Below are 18004 nucleotides of genomic sequence, written 5' to 3' on the forward strand. Positions count from 1 at the left end.
AGCTCAGATTCTCCATGGTTTTGGACGGAGGCTTGTTCCAGACCTGAGGCTGGAACAGGAAGCTACAGCCTTTCCCAGTACTTGTTTCCATGTTTAAGTGACAGCAGATGATCAAATACTAAAGTTGCCATGTTAGGGGGCCTTGCTCAGAAGTGAGGAATATTAAAGAGAAATGGTAATCAACGTATAAAGTGTTGGGAGGTCTTGACAGAGATACAGGACATGTGCTCAGCTGCAATACCATCAAAGTTTGAAATCATTATGCCCAGAAGAGAAATTTATCATATTTATATTTTAAGGCAAGCTTCCTTGCACACCTAAAATATCTTCTGATCCTAATTTAAAAGTGGGAACATTATGAGCTTAGATGCCAGTTCTGCACTTGCATGGCCCATCTGCCCTGTCCAAGTGATTAAAAGGCTGCTTCTATCTTGATGCATTTTAGGGAGTGAGAGAAGTTTCCTTTATTGTTTCTGTACTGTGCTTTAAACTTCATTCCACCCACACATTTATAATTAATCACAGAATTTTGTCTCCTTCACTTCACTTGCATAATGTTACCAAGTTAGGCCTACTTAAAATGGACCAACTGAAATGAATGATTCTAACACCATTCAAAGAGCCAGTGTGGTGTAGTGGGTAAGAGCACAGGGCTGGGACTCAGGCGATCTGGGTTCTAGTCCCTGCTCAGCCATGGAGCCAACTGGGTGACTTTGGGCCAGTCACAGACTCTCAGCCCAACCTGCCTCACAAGGTTGTTGTGGTGCAGATAAGATTGAGAAGAGAAGAATGACCTAAGTCTCTCTAAGTTCTTTAAATAAGAAAAAGGTGCAATATAAATCTAATAAATAAAAGAAACATAACTAAATAGCATGAATACAACACAATGGGAAAACTCTTTTTTTTTTTTTTTTAAGCAATCTTGTAATTGCAACAAGACTATTTTTGGGTAGTGCTTTGCCAAAGCAAACATACCCTCCACATTGTTAAAGGACTATACAAAAGGATCTTTGTATAGCTGCATTTACAAATACAAGTATACATCTGCATAAAATCACTCAAGGTAGGGCCTCAATTAATCACACAATACAATCACATATGGTTTTTTGTTTTGGTGAGGGGCTGCTGCTGCATTTTATCAAAAACACAGGGGGAATATGGAGAGAAACACAAGGATACTTTTTTTAAAATATCAAGAAACCGGAAGCTGCCATAAACTGCCGTGTGCTTTATTTAAAATTCAGGAAAACTAAATAAAATGGAGAAATCTTAATGCACTGGTTTCACCTTGGAAACAATACATGGTCATCCAAGAGATTTGGACAAGAAATTCTGTAATGTCACCTGATCGCTAAAACAGATGTTAATTTGTTAGAATGGATTTGTAAGTCAAATAATAATAACCTATCTTTTGAGCCCTAGCGCAAGCAAGCCATTTGGCTGAGAATTTTCAAGTTAGAAAAAATTAATGTACAGCAGGGCATACATCCCATAAATGCAGCCTAAACAGGACAAAATCTAAAGAAAGATCCTACCTATTACAAAAATGAAAAGTGCCAATTTGAATGCTGAGAAAAAAACCCTAAATCCCTTGCCTCATAACATTTATGAAAAGGAGTTAGAGAAAGAGGTTGTTGTTCACATTGGCTTTTTTGTGGGGTGGGGTTGCTTGCTTGCTTTTGTTTTTTACATACTCAGGGTCCTATTTAGCTTTTGTCCTATTTCCCAAACAAACAAATTGGCTTGAAAATATTGCAGTGTGCCAACCAATCATGCAAGAAAAGTCACACCAAAACAAAAAAGTAAATATGGAAATCTGGTGAATCCTAAAATCCTAAACTTAGCCTATGCAGTGCGTTACTTTTCCCTATCTATGCACTACAATGCCCAAGTAGGATTGCAAAAAATGTCCATGTATCCCTTTGCTTCAGTTCTCCGTTGTTCGGCTCCCAGTTCCACATGAGCAGCACTGCTCACTGGACACTAGAATAGGATGCTAGTCCTTCCAACAGAGTGACACCATAGATGCCGATAGCACCACTTAAGAACCGAGTCCGTTCATCCTCATCATCTGAGAACAGTGCATCTCATTTGGGTTTTCCAATTGGTTACATCCAATGTTAGTCCGAATTAAGTCCCATTCTTTTCAGTAATTTTACCCTAAGTAAGGCTAATACTGGGAACACTTTAATATGCGACAGGGTGCTGTGACTGGGTATGCTTTGGAAAAACAGTTCAGCACTATTTTGTATAATTTGAAGCAGTCATCAAGGATGCTTATCAAAACAAGCACTGTCCAAATCAGCACTTTCTTCTAATAAGAGTTGGTGGCAGATACTTCTAATTTATCCAGAACATAAAACAAACCTATTTCAAACATAGTTTTAATGGGGAGGGGGCATCATGAAATTAGACTGGAGCATGGTATACCCTTAAAATAAATACATGGGAAGGAGGGAGTGCCTAACCTTCACTTATTGTCTGTTTTGATACGTAAGAGTGAAATCCACCCAGCTGGATGCATGCCAATCCTTTAATGAAAAGTCAGGCAATTGGCAGAGGCATTACTCATTCTGCCACAGATTAAATTACTGTCCTTTCTGTGCGTCCTCAATAAATCAATAGGAGGAAGGGAGGGAGAAGAGGATGACACTCCACACAAGGTGGGAAATGCTGATATTGAAATATGAGCAAACCAATCAAATTCCTACCTTCAGAGAGCAAGGCAAGCAACCTTGACAGACAAAGAACAGTCCAGGATAGCTAACATTTCAGTCAGATTGAAAAGGAAGAGAGGTGTTCAAGAAGACAGACATTCTCAAAGGCCACAATGATCAGCCTAATCTAGCTATCACCCAGAAAATGAATTCTGTAGACTATGCTCCTCTTGCCCTCTAGAGGAAGGCTGAGCCTTTTTCACGCAGCAAATGGGAACTGTTCTTTAATGGAACCTCCCAACATAGAAGAGCTAGGATAGTAGTAAGAGACTGAAATCACATGCGCATTGCATGTTGTTTTCATGATAATTCTGGAATCTCTGCTCAGTTTGGTTAATGCACATTATTATTGGTTTGGCTTCTTCCCTCCTTGAACTGTTTCCCATTCCAGCAGTTAATTACAAGAGCTCTATAACTAAGATCTACTTTATGGCAGCAGCAGAGCTGGCATAGGAGTGAAGGTCACCCCTCCATTCCAGAGGGGCCCCTTTAACATCGTTTGGCTCACACAGGACTGAGTAATAGTGGTCACCTGTCCCCATGTTGTGATTGCCCAACCCGATCTAATTCCTAAAATTCCCACATTCCTCCCTCCCAGTATCTTTTATTTTCATGGCATGACTTTTAGATTTTATGCCCAAGAGCAGGAGCTGTCATTTTTTCCTCTATCTATCAGGGGGAAAAATCTGTGAACATTTTTTGCTTAGAAGAGTAGTAAAAACACTCAAAGAATAGACTTCACCATTTTGTTGTGTTTGTTTCAAAATTGCAAGTATTATGTGTACCAGCCATGGTGCCATGAAGATTAATGGTGGAGACAGAAAAGAACCACAGACCACCACCATACCGGAAAGTTTGACAAGACTTTTGCTTAACGTATCAGTTTCACCAGAGACATGTGGAAGTGAGAGCTGAAAAAAATGGTCATGTCATGGATGCTGGAAAGCATCAGTGAAGCTTCAGGGAAGAAGCGAGTGTGATCAAGCAGCAGGTTCTGCTAAAAAACATGGCAGAAGGAGCACAGAGGGAATGAAACTTCAAACTCTCTTGCCTTTCTTGTGCAATGATAGGCAGGACAGTGAAAATGAAGCTGCCATTGCTGGGTTAACTCCAGTACTGTGCTTATTCAGATACTCTAATTTACCATTTTTTAGATATCAAAGTAAAGTTCCTCCAAGTACAAGCAACAGATTTAACAAAAGAATTTGTCTGGAGGGCACGATACTTTTGGACACGAGCATATTTCGGAATTTAAGAAATTAAGAAAGGGAATTTGGGAATTTAAGAAAGAAAGCATTTTGTGTTGCTATGGGTGTCACCACAAAATGCTTAAAAAGAGGACTGCTGCTTTGGTCTCTGCCTGTCACATCTATGGATCTTATATATCTTGTTCAGCAAAACTTCATATTTCTTGGACACCGTGGTGTCTCTTTAATAAGGGTTTGTCTAATCCAACTAATTTAAAAGTATATTTGGCAATATCCTCTAGTTGCTTCTTTTGGCAGGGGGAGGTTATTACAAAAATAAACTTTATACTGAAACACTCATTGATATCTATTGATGTATAGTACTTTTTCAAATTATTTACCTTCTTCCAGAGAGAATAACAAATGGTGAGCATAAATGGATTCTTTGCCCTTCTGACAACTAAGAGAGGATATCGCACAATGGATTAAGCACCTTAAAAGGCTTTCAATATTTTTTCTGAAGCTTATGTATAATTGTTAGAAAAATGTATGGATTCCATATGTATTCATTACTAAGATTTACACAAATTGATGTACATCTATCAAAACAGGAAAAATAAAAACCAAAGGGTACTTGGAGGCACACAGACACTGCAATGGGGAATCTGGCTCTACCTGATAAAAAGCATATTCAATATCATTTGCTTTTACATGTTTGGTATCATTGCATTACAATGCACTTAAAAGGTGTGACAAGACCTGAAAAATCATTATGACGGCCTTTTATGCAGATACCAGAGACAGGCTTCATCATTCTCTTCCACGAGCAGGAAAATGTTCAGCATGTGCAATAAGGCATTCAGGACACCGATTTTCATAGGACAAGTCATACAAGTCACACAAAATAAAAACAAAGTGCAAGATTTTTCCTGAAACACGTTGCCAGTCCACGTCAAATGCCGCTGTTCAGCATCTCCTTCTCATCCCATTCCTGCACACATCACATGCATCTGAATTGCCAAAAGCTTCCCTGTTTCCTGCAGAAACTGGCCTATTGTGACCAGGCAGATGTCCAATGGTGCTAATGCATGCCAAGATGAGGCAGCAATTTTGTGAAGGCTACTAACCACCAGATATTTAAATGGCAAAAAAAAAAAAGCCTTAGCTCAGTGATAGAGGCCTGCTTAGGATGTGCGAAATCACCATTGATTCTCCCTGCAGATTGTCACGGGTGGAAAATTCAGCAAACATCTGGACAGTGAAATGAAACATATGGGCCAAGAAGAAAATCTAGGTCTCTGGCACGATGAAGACTCCAGGGCATCTTCTCGGCCTGCTTATTCGCTTTCCAAGACACTGACAAGTAGCTGGCAGAGGGACATATGAATTACAACTGCACTGCTGTTTTCAAATTGATGCAAGACTTAAGCTTGCAGTTGCATAGGAATTAGAACTTCTAATTTCCTAAATCACTTCAGATGATTTGATCCCTTATGCATAATTACATGGTTGAGAAATAAAAAAACATCTCAGCATAAGGAAAAAATCAGCCTAACAATGTTTGTTCTTATATATCCTACAATCACTGTTGGTTTTCACCATATACATTTTATCTCCAAAATGAAACCAACTGTATTTTTTAATATACAGTTACGTATGTGTGAGGTATACTACATGTTCTTGTTGAGTGCTGACTCCACTTAATTTTAGGCCTATGGACATGCATGGAGACCCAGGTTTTTCTCTTCCTAAACTGAAGCTTACCCTAAACCTAGCACCCAGGTATAATCTCAATGTATTCAGACAACATGCACAAAAGTAGCATTCTGGGTGTTCCAATTGAACCACTGACTCTTTCTGCACAGTCAAAGCTACTTTCAAGCACCTTCACATGTGCAGGAACCCAGGTTTTCCTAACCCCTAACCCTAACCTGAAGCTTAACCCCAACCCTTAAACTTGTGCTGGTGCCAACTCACTGTGCTTCAAGTTAAGCCATGTCATGGACGTCTGTCTGTGGAGTGACTACAATTAGCACATTCTTTAACCTGCTAATAAATCTATGCAAATTAGCACCAAATCCCCATGTAGTTCTAGCATGATTTTAGGCAGATTACCCACTTCAGCACAGCTCATTCTAGAGCTATGTAGTTTGGGGGCATTTATTCGTTCAAATTTCATCAGCAGTAACAGTAAAAATAAATGTGTACAAATTGCAGTCCATGTTAGAAATGGAAGTCTTTTAAAATCTGACTCAGCAATTTCTGATCATCAGATTGGAAGCAAGCAGGAAATGAACTGGATTTCCCTGTTTGGGTACATCCCTATAACCCTGAGGCTCTTCATGAGTAAAACAATGTGTGAAACTTTATAGAAGAAAAATAACAAAAAGCTATCTTGATTCTACCGCGCAAGTAGATGCCTACCCAAATAAAACCAACCAACAGCACTTCAGAAAGATATTAATCAGACTTTATTTTGGCTTACTTTCTGTGAAAAGTACTTTCAAAATTAACGAATGACAACATCTTGCCATATAACCTCACTGTCTGGACAGCTCTGCCGTCTCTAGCCCTTCTGAGCAAGCATCTACACACATGTTTCTATACAGTGCCTCATGCTGGCAGCTCCATTTATTTAGGACAGAAGCTCCTGATACCAACTGGAAGGGCCCCTAATGCAGTGAACTCTCCTTGAAAAATTTGTGATAGATTGCCTATCAAAAATTAATCTATTGACATTAATGATTTACAGCAGAGAAAGATGCTGGGACTGAAAGATCCAATGCACAAAATCCTAGGTATCTTAATCTTCATTTTAAAAGTTTTCCTTGTTTGAGGGGCAAACTCGGTTAGAAAGAAGCCTGAGTCTGTCATAGCCTTTGGACAATATGACTGTAAACTCTTAGTAGGTTTCTTACTGTCTGAATTCTGTAATGCTTTAATTATGTAATACTTTATAATACAGTGACACTTTAATAAACTAAACACCAACAATCTCAAAGTACCTGGTGTGAATTAAGAATGCATGTGCACCTCAGCCACTAGGAGAAATGGGCAGATTCCAGGTGAAAGAAGAGGTATTTTGCCAATGAAGGACCAAATGTTGTGCATGGCATATATTATATTACATGCCAGAAATGCAGTATTACATACCAAAAGCATGGACAGAAGCGGAAAATTCACCCATTTAAACATAACTAAAAGGGGGTATCTTGAACTGATGAGGATCTTATCCTGTTCAGAAGTACCCCCAGGAACTTCCATAGCTCATCTACGGGCAGATGTTACACTTCAGTAGATACAATTTTTTTAAATACAGAGAAACTTTGTAATTTTTACAAGTATAGCACAAAGTGGGCACATACTTCCTGCATCAAAAAGTATCTGCCTTGCTGCCAATTAAGAGGAAATGTGTTGAGAAACACCGGGCAAAATTATGCAGATGGGGAAAAATCTGAGATTCCATCCTCCTGCTTCTTTGGAAGCAAAATATCAATATATTGAAGGTGGCTGGGTGGGGTCTATCTGGATGCAGAGAGGTCCTACAGGACCAAAAGTAACCACAAGGCAATGAACAAAAGTTCACCAAGTACTTCCAGTTTGAATGTGAGATGGAAAATGAAATTTAGCTGCTAAGACTCCTCGTTGTCCATTCTTTGAACTACTAATAATAGGGCATTGGAAACAGTGGCACATAAAGGTTTTGCTCAATGCCAGTGATGATGAAGAAGCAAGTAAAAGTAAATGCTATAGAACAACTGAATATAGCATTTCCAAGTTTTCATACCAGTGGGAAAACATATAAATATGTTTGCTATTTATAGAGGACTATTTTCACAGAGGAAAATGTTGATAAAACCTTGATGAATCTGTACATGTGAAATAACCAGGGTTGAGTTTAAGCTGTCAAATCTAAGACCCACACTGAGGTTAATCAAATCAGCAATATGAAATCAGGATTATACCAACTCAATCTGCTCCCTTTTGATACACCCATCCCTGGCCTGCTGGCATCTGCTTACCGAGAATCATGTTTGTATAGAAGCCTAGAAGCTGCGAGGTTCGAGTTTACACATGGTGGGCTCTACACATATGGGTCCCTTTACAAATATGACACTTAATGCACAAATACTGGGTGGATTTGAGGGTGACTGTACAGGATGTAGACACTGAAAGCCTTTTGCAATCCTGCATATTTCTTAAAACCCCTACAGAGCTTTCGATCAACCCTTATTAAAAAGCTGACAATTTCAGAGCACTGTATTCTGGATCCAATATAAAATTCTGCACTTATATGGTATAATAATGAAGTTCTAAAATATACTCAGAAGCCAGTCCAAATGCAACAAATCCCTTTGAAACAAACTCTGAGTGCTAGCAGGCCTTGGATTTGCTTTTCTCTCAACAGAAGCCCCACATCCCACATGGAAAAGTTTGAAAATGAAGATGCTTTCCACAGCAGTTGATGACCCTAGAAAGAAAGTTATCCCACCTGGCAACAGCACATCCTGAGATGCGCAGGCAAGTCTTCAGATCCTTGCCAGTGTTAAATATTTAAAGTTCTGCATGTGATAGCCGTATTTTTACAGAAAATGAACATCAACAAGAAATTCCGGCAGGTATCACTAGGTGGGACAATGTCCCCAGTCTATTGCCCAAGGAGAAATAGTACAGTTAATAAGAATTGGGGCAAAGTGGAATTAGTCAAAGCTTTATTTCACCATGCTTACATGAAGCAGTACTTTATTTTTACTCCAGGAAGCCTGATCTAACAGTGGGGACATAGGGCCTCCTGCGTGCCCTGGGCCATATATGGCTGTGAGAGGCACACCTGTCATTTGTGCTGCAAAAGAAATGGCAGGCATTCCCACCTCCCATCATCTGGCTCAGGGGCACAGAGGGAGGGAGGGCTAAAGCCTCAATATGCCACACTAGGATCCTGGGCTTTATCGGCCCTTCTGCACATACTGTAGAGTAAAAATGAAACAGCTGCAATTTCTAGGTAGACATTAAAATAATGTCTGCTTTGGACTTACTGTATATCATTTTGAAAGTAAGAATTCACAAAGAAGCATTTCTCCATACATTTTCAAAATACATATTTGTTCCAAGAAAAAGAAATAGTATGATCCATGTATTTTTAACAAGTTCTGATTATTATTAATCCAGGAAATTTAGCACTACTATATCAATTGCCAAAATTCTGAAAAAGAATTCTCAAAAAATCACAGCAGCATAAATCTTGTCCTCTAAATTAAGATTATCTTATCTTCCCACATCTTTTGGGGCCCAAAACTATTTTTCCCCCTTGGGCCTACTTTTTCTTTTTTTAGGGCCTTCTGCTGCGCATACATTTAGCAGCAGAAATGGCTCCTTGCAATGCACAGAAAATGCCAGCATGAACTAAGGGCTATTGGAACATTAGTTCCATATACTGTCCTGGAGAGTGCATATGTCAGGAAAACTGGGAAAGCCAGATTTCAGAATGCATTTTTTAAAAGCCCACAGTTCAGTTTTCCATTCCTGCAGTTTGACAGAAATAGCATAAATACGTTAAAGGTTTAAGGTAGGATTAATGCTGCACAGCTTCTGTTCCCAACCCCAAAACCTCAGTGGATCCCAATTGCCTATCATCTTGTCTGACAATTCATGCAGAATTCTGAGTATACTCAAGGAAAGACATTGACCTCTAAATTACCCATTGAATGAAATCCTCACCAAAAGTGTATTTTAATAAAACCAACAACCATGTCACAATGCTACTAGGTCACAGCATGGACCCAACTTTCCCCACAACCTGACACAACAAGTACTTTCCCAAAAGTTGCTACCAAAGGAGAGAAAATGGGCCCAGACATTTTACTCCAGCCAAATTAGACAGGCTTTCCCAACATGGTACCCTCCAGGTATACTGGACTACAGCTCCTAGGATTGCTGACCACCAGCCATGCTGCTTGTGATGGGAAATTAAGTCCAAAACATCCAGAGAGCACCAGGCTGGGGAAGCCTGGTCTATGAGAAAGAAAACAGACAATCCATGTCAAACTGTTGGAGGCTATCCATCGGACTTAAACTCTTACAAAGAAATCAGTTCATAAATTTTCTACCACAACATCAGCACTGACGTTATACACTGTCAAGTTTCGCATCACTTCTTTGAGCCAGTTTCTGAGTATTAGCTGTAGAATCTCCTGTTCCCCTTGTTACGACAAAATGCAGTCATTTGGCTAGCCCTTAACATAGCTACAACATTGCAAAACAGGTTAATTGATCCTGTTAATTGAATGGGGAAGCAGCCTGACCAGCTGTTTGTCCTGGACCAGTTCCAAGAATTAGTTTCGTATAAAAACTAGAAAAGCAGGCTAGTTTTTTGTGTGTTCATTTCTACATTTATTTATTCCTTTTCCTTTATTCCTTTTGCCAGGAACCCTAGGTACCTCACCTAGCCCCCTTTCTCTCTATTTTATCCTCACAACAAAAACCCTGTGAGTCAGGTGACTGGGCAAAGCCATCCTGTGAGCTGAGTAAGAGACTAGAACTTGGCTCTCCAGAGCCCCACTCAGAAGTTCTAACTACCATAGCACATTGGCGCTCCAAAGTTAGCAAAACTGCTGGAGTAAAGATAAATTTTCTGTTTGTAAGAAGCAACATTTTTGCTATGTATGAAAGTGCCAGATTACTGCAATTGCTGCTAGTGCCCAGTTTCTCACATCACCCCATTTGTGACTGCAACATGCGTGTATGTAGTTCCCTTCCATCTACCGGCATAGGCTTTTGTTTCTCATAAAAGCAGCAATGGCTATGAAGCAATTCCCATCATACCTGCTTACCTGTTCAGCTCTTCCATCTTGCCCAGCTCAAATCGGGAAAAAGAATTTTTGGAAATCTGAAGCTGCTCATTTACCTCAAAATACATAACAAGATTATAGACCAATGGAAATAATTCCAAAGAGAAAGAGAGAGGGAACTAGCACAAGGAAAAACCTACTAAAGATTTCAATGTCCAGCTTAACTTGAAAAAGATTCTTTCATCACCATTTGGATGAAAATGGTGCTCCCAGAAATGTGACCTTCACCTGATGTTGTCTCCTCCCTACTTCTATGGTATCAAATGGATCCTTTTTTCCAAACCAGTTTTTCATAAATATAATAGTAAATTATACCACTACAATAATAACTGAGATCACCTCTCTAATATTTCTAGTTTGGATTTTCCTTTGCTTTTTCAGCATTGACATCTCTTAGTATTCACCGTCATAATCTTTTGGCTTACAGTCATGGCTCACCAGTTAACTTGGGCTAAGACGTAGTCAAGTATGGTACGGGCATGTTGATAATAGCCACTATAGGTTGACATTAATAAAGAACTTGGAGTGTGTTCCCTACACTAAGATTTCAGCCACCCCAGAATGCTTGAGTATACAGTACACCCAAAACAAGAACAAGCAAAACACAACTCTTATGCCATCTCACTGAACACACCGTCCTGGAGGACCAGCCACATGCTTTTGTGTGGTCCAAAGATTACTGTGCAGTTCACACACATGGTTCTGTATCCCTTTCTACATACATCAGCTTTTATTGGCATAGGGGTAACACTGTAGCAAAAAGACCAGAAGAACATGGCCATTGCAAGAGGAAAGTGGTGTATGCCCATTCTGTCCTGCATCTGGGCCTTTTCTGCATAGCCATCCTTGTGCTTTATTTCTCTCCATCTGTTGGAAATGAAAGGGGCAGTTCTTTGTGACGTGTGCACCAAGGTCAGGCAGATTTAGCCTCGTCAGACGAGGGGCCCTGGGAACTGGCGCTCCCAAACATTGAGATGGGAGAAGCAGAAGGGCTTATCTCAAGGCTGCCCTTGCCAGGTGCTCCAGCAGACTCCGAATCTACAGCTCCTGGGACGGGGCACAGAACAGGAGCTTTAGGATGACTCTTGACCCATGACTCAACATTGGGAGAGAAGGGCTAACCAAAGAAAGAGGCCGTGTACAGAAAAGAGGCTTGCCTGCCTTCAAGAGGGGCCTCCCAGAGGGGGTCAAGGAGTGTTCTCAGAAGAAGTTGCTGGACTGGGTTCAACAAACCACTCTGTGTATGTTCAGAGACTCGTTCTGTGGTGACTGTGCATCCTGAAGTATAAAAAGCTTTTGCAAGGGAATGGTGTGTCGCCTTGAATGTGTGGAGGGGGAGACCTACCCCCAGCATCTAGCCTGGGTTTGCTATCTGGTGCCTAGTACCAATGAACTCATGGTGCTTAATGTTTCACATTAATAACTTTCGGTTTTGGATTACTGTGGGTGTACTCTGCTCATTCATTGTTCCATCTATCTCTTTCATCTAATCCCTACCTCCAAACCTGCCTTTTCCTTCTTTCTAGTTTCCCCCTCTAGTTTTCCCCCTTACTAACCTTCCTTGCCCCTTTCCTCTACCTCACTCTCTAACGCTAACTTTTCCTTCACTTCTAAACAGAATTGTGCATCCTATTTTATTTTGAATTTAAATATATGGTTGTAATGAGCCTGCTAATTAAAGGGAAACTGATTAAATTTTGGAACAGGTTGGGAGAGAAATGGGACTGGAGGCCTGCTTTTGAATTTGAATTCACGCTTTGTCACATTGTCGGAACTTGATTTTCATGTGAAACCTGCCATTTTTAGTTCTCTGTCTGTGGGCATGCATGTATGTGACAAAGACCTGTTTGCAACCATTGCAAATCGATTGTAATCATGTACCATTTAATTGAATGGTTTATCTTATTTGGGGAAACAGCTGGCTTTGACTCCTGTGAAATGTAAATAATTCCTAGTAACTGTTTTGAATTCTGAATACAGATGCAAGTTATTATGGGCAAATGTTATGCATATTTGTGCCTTGCAGGCCGGTGCCCCAAATCTTTCAAATGCGAAGCAATGCCTTATTAGGTCCAAAGGTTTTGGGGGCAGGTGCACACACACAGTTCCTTATTCATTTCTACATACATTGATTATTATTGGCATGGTCACATCATGCTTGACGGGGTCCTGTGTTGTCAATGGGTCACTTCCGTTTGGGTCGGAGCATAGCCCCCGCACTCCCCAAAGCCTGGGAGTGGTCTCAGCAAGCAAGCACGTGGTGCTTTCCAAGACCCCACAGGAGAGTGCCCTGTGGTGGCTGGACTTGACACATTTTTCTGTCCTGTAACAGAGGCTAGCCTGATAAGTGAGGAAGAAACAGTTTTGTATCAAACCGAATGCAGCAAATCCTAGTGTGTTTTTTCTTATGCCAATCTGATGATTGTCTCAAACTTGTTTCTTTTGCAATTAAGTTTGCTACTTTTATTGGACTATAAAGGGACTCCACATTCAGCATAATATGAGTTCATCCTGAAACTCATGCTTTCTGCTTCCAACTTCAGCAAGGCAGTTCTACTAGTTGGAAAACAGGAGAGAGAGAATATTAACCTCTTCAGTGACCAAAAAAAGAAGAACAGTGAGATGCGATTCCCTTTTGCTTACCAGTCCATCACAATTGCTGATGGCTACTGTGGCCCCTGGCATACCCGAGACTCCTCCTGTGAAGATGCATTCCTGCTGCAGTGGCTTCTGAAATACCTCTTGGAAATCCTCCTGCCACTCAGCCAGCGCACCAGGGGACACCAGCCGCCGGTTGGGCTTCAGGCGCAGATGCAGTTCTTTCCCAAAAACAGTAACATTGAAGTAGTGCAAACGATTCCCAGGCATGTCTCGATTCAGAGGGGTGCTGCGGACCACTCTGTGTCGACCTGAGTGAGGTGCAGAAGGATAGGCAGCTTCCTGCCTCTGAGCTGCGACTGAGCCAGACACCACGTGCGAGAGGAACCGTCCCTGGCAATCTGTACTGAAGGGCACAATCACACCATATTCACTTAGTTTTCCAGACAGGAGCAGCTCTAGTGGAAATAAATACAGATAGACAAACTTCAATACATTCAAAGCAGACAGAAATCTTTTTTGTGCAAGAAAAGCTTCTCGAAACTCTCATGCCTGGCACTCCAGAATTTGGAGCTCTGTCCCACTGTTAGTCATTCGCCCACAGCAAGTCACACCACCTTCCAAGTGACAGAAGCTGTCACTCAAGTCACCTGGTAATTCAGAGGGAAGGCTGCGTGTACTCTGCACCACAATAAACAAACAATGAATTTGCACCAAAACAGATGAATTTCAGGATGTGAATTAATGCGCGCAAATACAAAACTGGTTTGCACAATTTGGAAAGCCAAGCAGTCCTTGAAGTCCAGCCTCCTGATCTCACTCAGCCATACCTCCTACACACATCACTTCTGGGAGGCACTGCCCACATCTTTGAAACATAACTTTGCAGTCATAAGGGACAGACTTTTGCACAAAACAAATGAAACAAAACTTCTGTGCTCAAAACCACATTTTGTACTTTTTGTGCTCTTGGAAAATTACAGCATTATTATTAATTATAGCAATGCACACATATGGATGTCAGAGTATATTTTGTTGGTGCAGCTGATACTGTATTAGTCTGCAAGAAAGATGAAAGCATTTTGTTTTTGAGTTTGCTCTGACCTGCCCTCCATTTGTATGGATGTTTTAAGCTGGCAGAGAAACCTTTAGACCTTTAGAATTTGTTTCCCCCAGTAGCCCAAACACTGGAGGCAAAAAGCTTTTAAGTGTCTGATGATGAGGCGGAAAGTGTGAAGTCCAATTGCAGAACCTTTCTTATTTCTTCCTCTTAAACTGTGGTTTATGGAGTGTCAACTGGGTATGTTCAACACAGCAGAAGAAATTCACATTGACACACATTTCCAAGCCCAGCTAACACAAAGCATCCAAACTATTCATTGTGCAGCTTCCATGTAACACCTCTCCTCTAAAGTAGAGAATCCTATTCAAATAAAAAGGTGTGTCAGCATCATAACACACTTTGAAAGAGCTTTGCAATAGGATCTCATATGTCTGCTCTGCTTCATATTCTGAACCTTCAACACTGTTAACAGCATTAAACACAGATAAAATGTACTAAATGAACAAACTCCCCAACGTTTGCTCCAAATCAACCATACACCAGGAAGTGGTTAGCGCACATCCGTGTACATCCCAGTAACAACTGCCTGGGAATTTGAAGTCTCTGCCTACAGCAGGTGCTTAGCAGTGTTTTGTACAGCAGTTTGGTACCTGGCTGGATGTACAATCGATGACAGACACAAGACTGGTTTGTGGCTCACTGCAGTCAAGCAGTATTTTGCCCTCTTACCGGCCAGCTGATCCATCTAATTCAAGCTTTCAAGATGCAGCATGCAAATCCACAGGCTGCCACCAGGATCCTAAGCATGTTTATTTTGGCACAAAGCCCCATTGATGCCCACAAAACTTGCTCCTGAGCAAGCACGCACAGGACTGCAGCCAGACGGTTCCAGATCATATGCCTACTTGCTCAGAAGGAAAGGTACTTCCAGGTGAGACAGGTATCACGCCATCATCATTCCAGGAATATTACGGCGGGGCGCAGACGTCTTCCAAGTCTATAACTTCGTCGCCGCCGTCCTGTTTGCCTTTTTTCCCCTCCCGCAAGCTTACACACGCGCATCCATTAGGGGAGAAAAGGCCGGATCACTACACAACGCCTTGCGATAGGAAGCCTTAAGAGCCCTCCATCCAGCTGGACGCACTGGTAAGTCCCACGGAGTCCCAAGCGCTTCACTCCGGATCAGGCCAAGAATGCCCCGAGCTCCGGAGCGAGGTCCGCCGGGGTGCGCCCCCCGCCCCGCCGCGCGCGCCCTGGAAGCCCACCTGAAGGCGGGCGGGAGTGCGCCCCGGCTGTCGGCACTCGGGCTGCAGAGACCCGCGACTCCGGGCAGCCGGCGCGGCGGTCGACGCCCGGCGGCGCCGCTTCCTCCTGCCTCCCTCCTCGGGGCGTCCTCCTCGGCCCCCCGGCGCTGCCCCCTCCTGGCTCCCCCCACTCCTCGCCCGGGGGCCGAGGAGCGCCGCTCCTACCTTGGGCTCTCGCTCCCCTGCCCGCGGCGAGCCAGCAGTGCAGCGGCACCAGGCAAGACAGCATCACATACAGAGGAGGATAATCCATTTGGGGAGGCTCGCGACGCCGGCCAGCCCCGGAGCGCGCGGCGCGGGGGTCGCTCCCCGGCTGCTTCGGGCGCGTGGCGGCGCGGAGCGCGAGGGCAGCCGCCGCGCTCGCCTGGCTCCTTCCCGCCCGCCCCTCCCCGCGCCTCGCCGGCCGCCCGCCCGCCCTCCCGCCTGCACGGTCAGCGGCAGAGCCGAGAGCGCCGGCGCCGGTCCTCCCGCTGGCCCCGCCGTCGCTGCACTGCGCCCGACCTGGGACGAGTCCCCTCCATGCACTGCGGATGGAAAGGCACCGCGGCCGGCCGCCGAGGGGAGGAGCCGCGTCCCGCGGCAAGGCTGGTGCCAGCTGGGGGAGCCGGGCGAGCGGGAGGAGGCGGGGAGCTCCGCGCGCTCCGTGACGTCGCCGCCCGTGAGTGACAGCCGGGGGAGCGCGAAGGCGAGGGGGCTGCGGAGACCTCCCTCTTCCCCTCCTCCCCTCCCGCGGGAGGCACGGGGGGGGGGGCTCTATTGCACGTGGCGCTTCCAGCGCGGCTCCACTTGCCATTGGCCAGCCCAGGGCCAAGCTCCGCCCTCTTTCCTGGGCAGCCGGGGACGGGTCCCAGAAGCGCCTCGCCGATGGTCTCCTGTCGGCGCGGCAAGCGCCCCTCGGACGGAAGCGCAGCGCCCGGCGCCTCCACGAATTGCCCCTCGTTCCCGGGCGCCCCTCGCCTGGCTGCTGTGCCAAGCGCGCCCGCGCCCCACTCCCCTACGGACGTTGCAAAGTCCCACCTGTGAGCTGCGCATCTGGGAGACTTGTGAGGAGCAGGACTTCACGAGGAGCGAGCCATGTCCAGCAGACGCCAGGCTGCTACTTTTGTTGGTTCGTCTGGTTTGATAGACAAAGGAAGTTCAATAGACTTTTCTTTTCCCGGGAAGATGTGCAGCCCTAGCAAACTGAGATTTACTCAGAAGTAAGCCCTAATGACTTCCTCCGTTGCTACACTAATGTTGAATTGCAGACTACGTTAAAAACGAAAGCCAAAAAACAGTATGAATCTGCCAACAGTGTCTGATGATCAGAGGATGGGTCACTTGAATCTGCTGTCTCTCAAGAACGCATGTCCATCAGGGCCTGTAAAGAGCAACCAGTATAAAGATGATGGACACTTGTGGTCAGTGATTCCAGAAGGATGGCTAAGATCCCTCAAGCTTCCAAAGAGGCTGCCGTTCATCCACACACAATAGCAATAGATAAGATCTGGCTGTTTTTTAGTCTTAGGGTTCGAGTCTTCTATTTTTATGGAAAGTGATTAAGTGTATTGTTGTCAAGCCATTTCAAGCATATCTGATGAAATGCATTATTGAATTGTTGCTGTTGTAGACCTGAAGGACACATCCCTTCCCAATTCATTTTAGTCTGGGGTTGAAATGGTACTGGTTTTGGTAGCCCTTTGGTGGATGATCTTAGTCTAGAAAGGCAAATGGAACCACTGTTCTTAAGGGTGCAGTTTTTGACACTGCATAACGCAATTACCTCAGAGCGTAATTCTATGCATATTTAGACAGAAAAATATCCTACAGTTCCCCAGGGCTTTTTATGTCTTTAAGTGCACAGGACCAAGCCTTTGGATGGTCTACTTAGAACATCTAGTTGATATGTGCAAGAGATACCTCCTGTTGTTGCATTCATTTTTGTCTGTTGGCATGTAGACTGGGCCACTGGGTTTGCCTTCTTAGTGTCATGAACTTTGGTATGTGGGGTTCTACCAGTATCGGTTGTATCATGGATAGTGCATAACATCTTTATAAGCTGCAGAGTGAGATGATCTGAGGATCTGGAGGTGTCCCTGACACATACTGATTTAATTAACTGATCAACCCAGGAGCTGCTGTCATAATTGCAGCCAGACCAAAACATTTTGCTACCTGAAAGGCGTGGGGGGAGATGGCGCCACACATCACCCCCACCCCACTTCAGTCAAGGCGCAGAGTATTTGAGGCCACCCCACTTCAGTCAAGGCGCAGAGTATTTGAGGGGCAAAAAATCCCTTTTCTCTCT

General features: G+C 43.6%; 1 protein-coding gene across 1 annotated transcript in view; it reads right to left on the bottom strand.

Moving 5' to 3' along the window:
• ADAMTS14 (ADAM metallopeptidase with thrombospondin type 1 motif 14) overlaps positions 1-15946 on the bottom strand; it is a 99322-nt gene extending 83376 nt beyond the window's left edge. Inside the window, exons 1-2 of the mRNA XM_044420508.1 lie at positions 15883-15946; positions 13396-13808 (exon numbers count right to left, since the gene is read on the bottom strand). Coding sequence (XP_044276443.1) covers positions 13396-13808; positions 15883-15946 — 477 coding nt within the window. The remainder of the gene's footprint in view (positions 1-13395; positions 13809-15882) is intronic.
• Between the last annotated feature and the right edge of the window lie 2058 nt (positions 15947-18004).

Source organism: Varanus komodoensis, unplaced genomic scaffold (assembly GCF_004798865.1).
Source record: "Varanus komodoensis strain SLA01 unplaced genomic scaffold, ASM479886v1 scaffold11, whole genome shotgun sequence".
Lineage (NCBI taxonomy): Eukaryota > Metazoa > Chordata > Lepidosauria > Squamata > Varanidae > Varanus > Varanus komodoensis.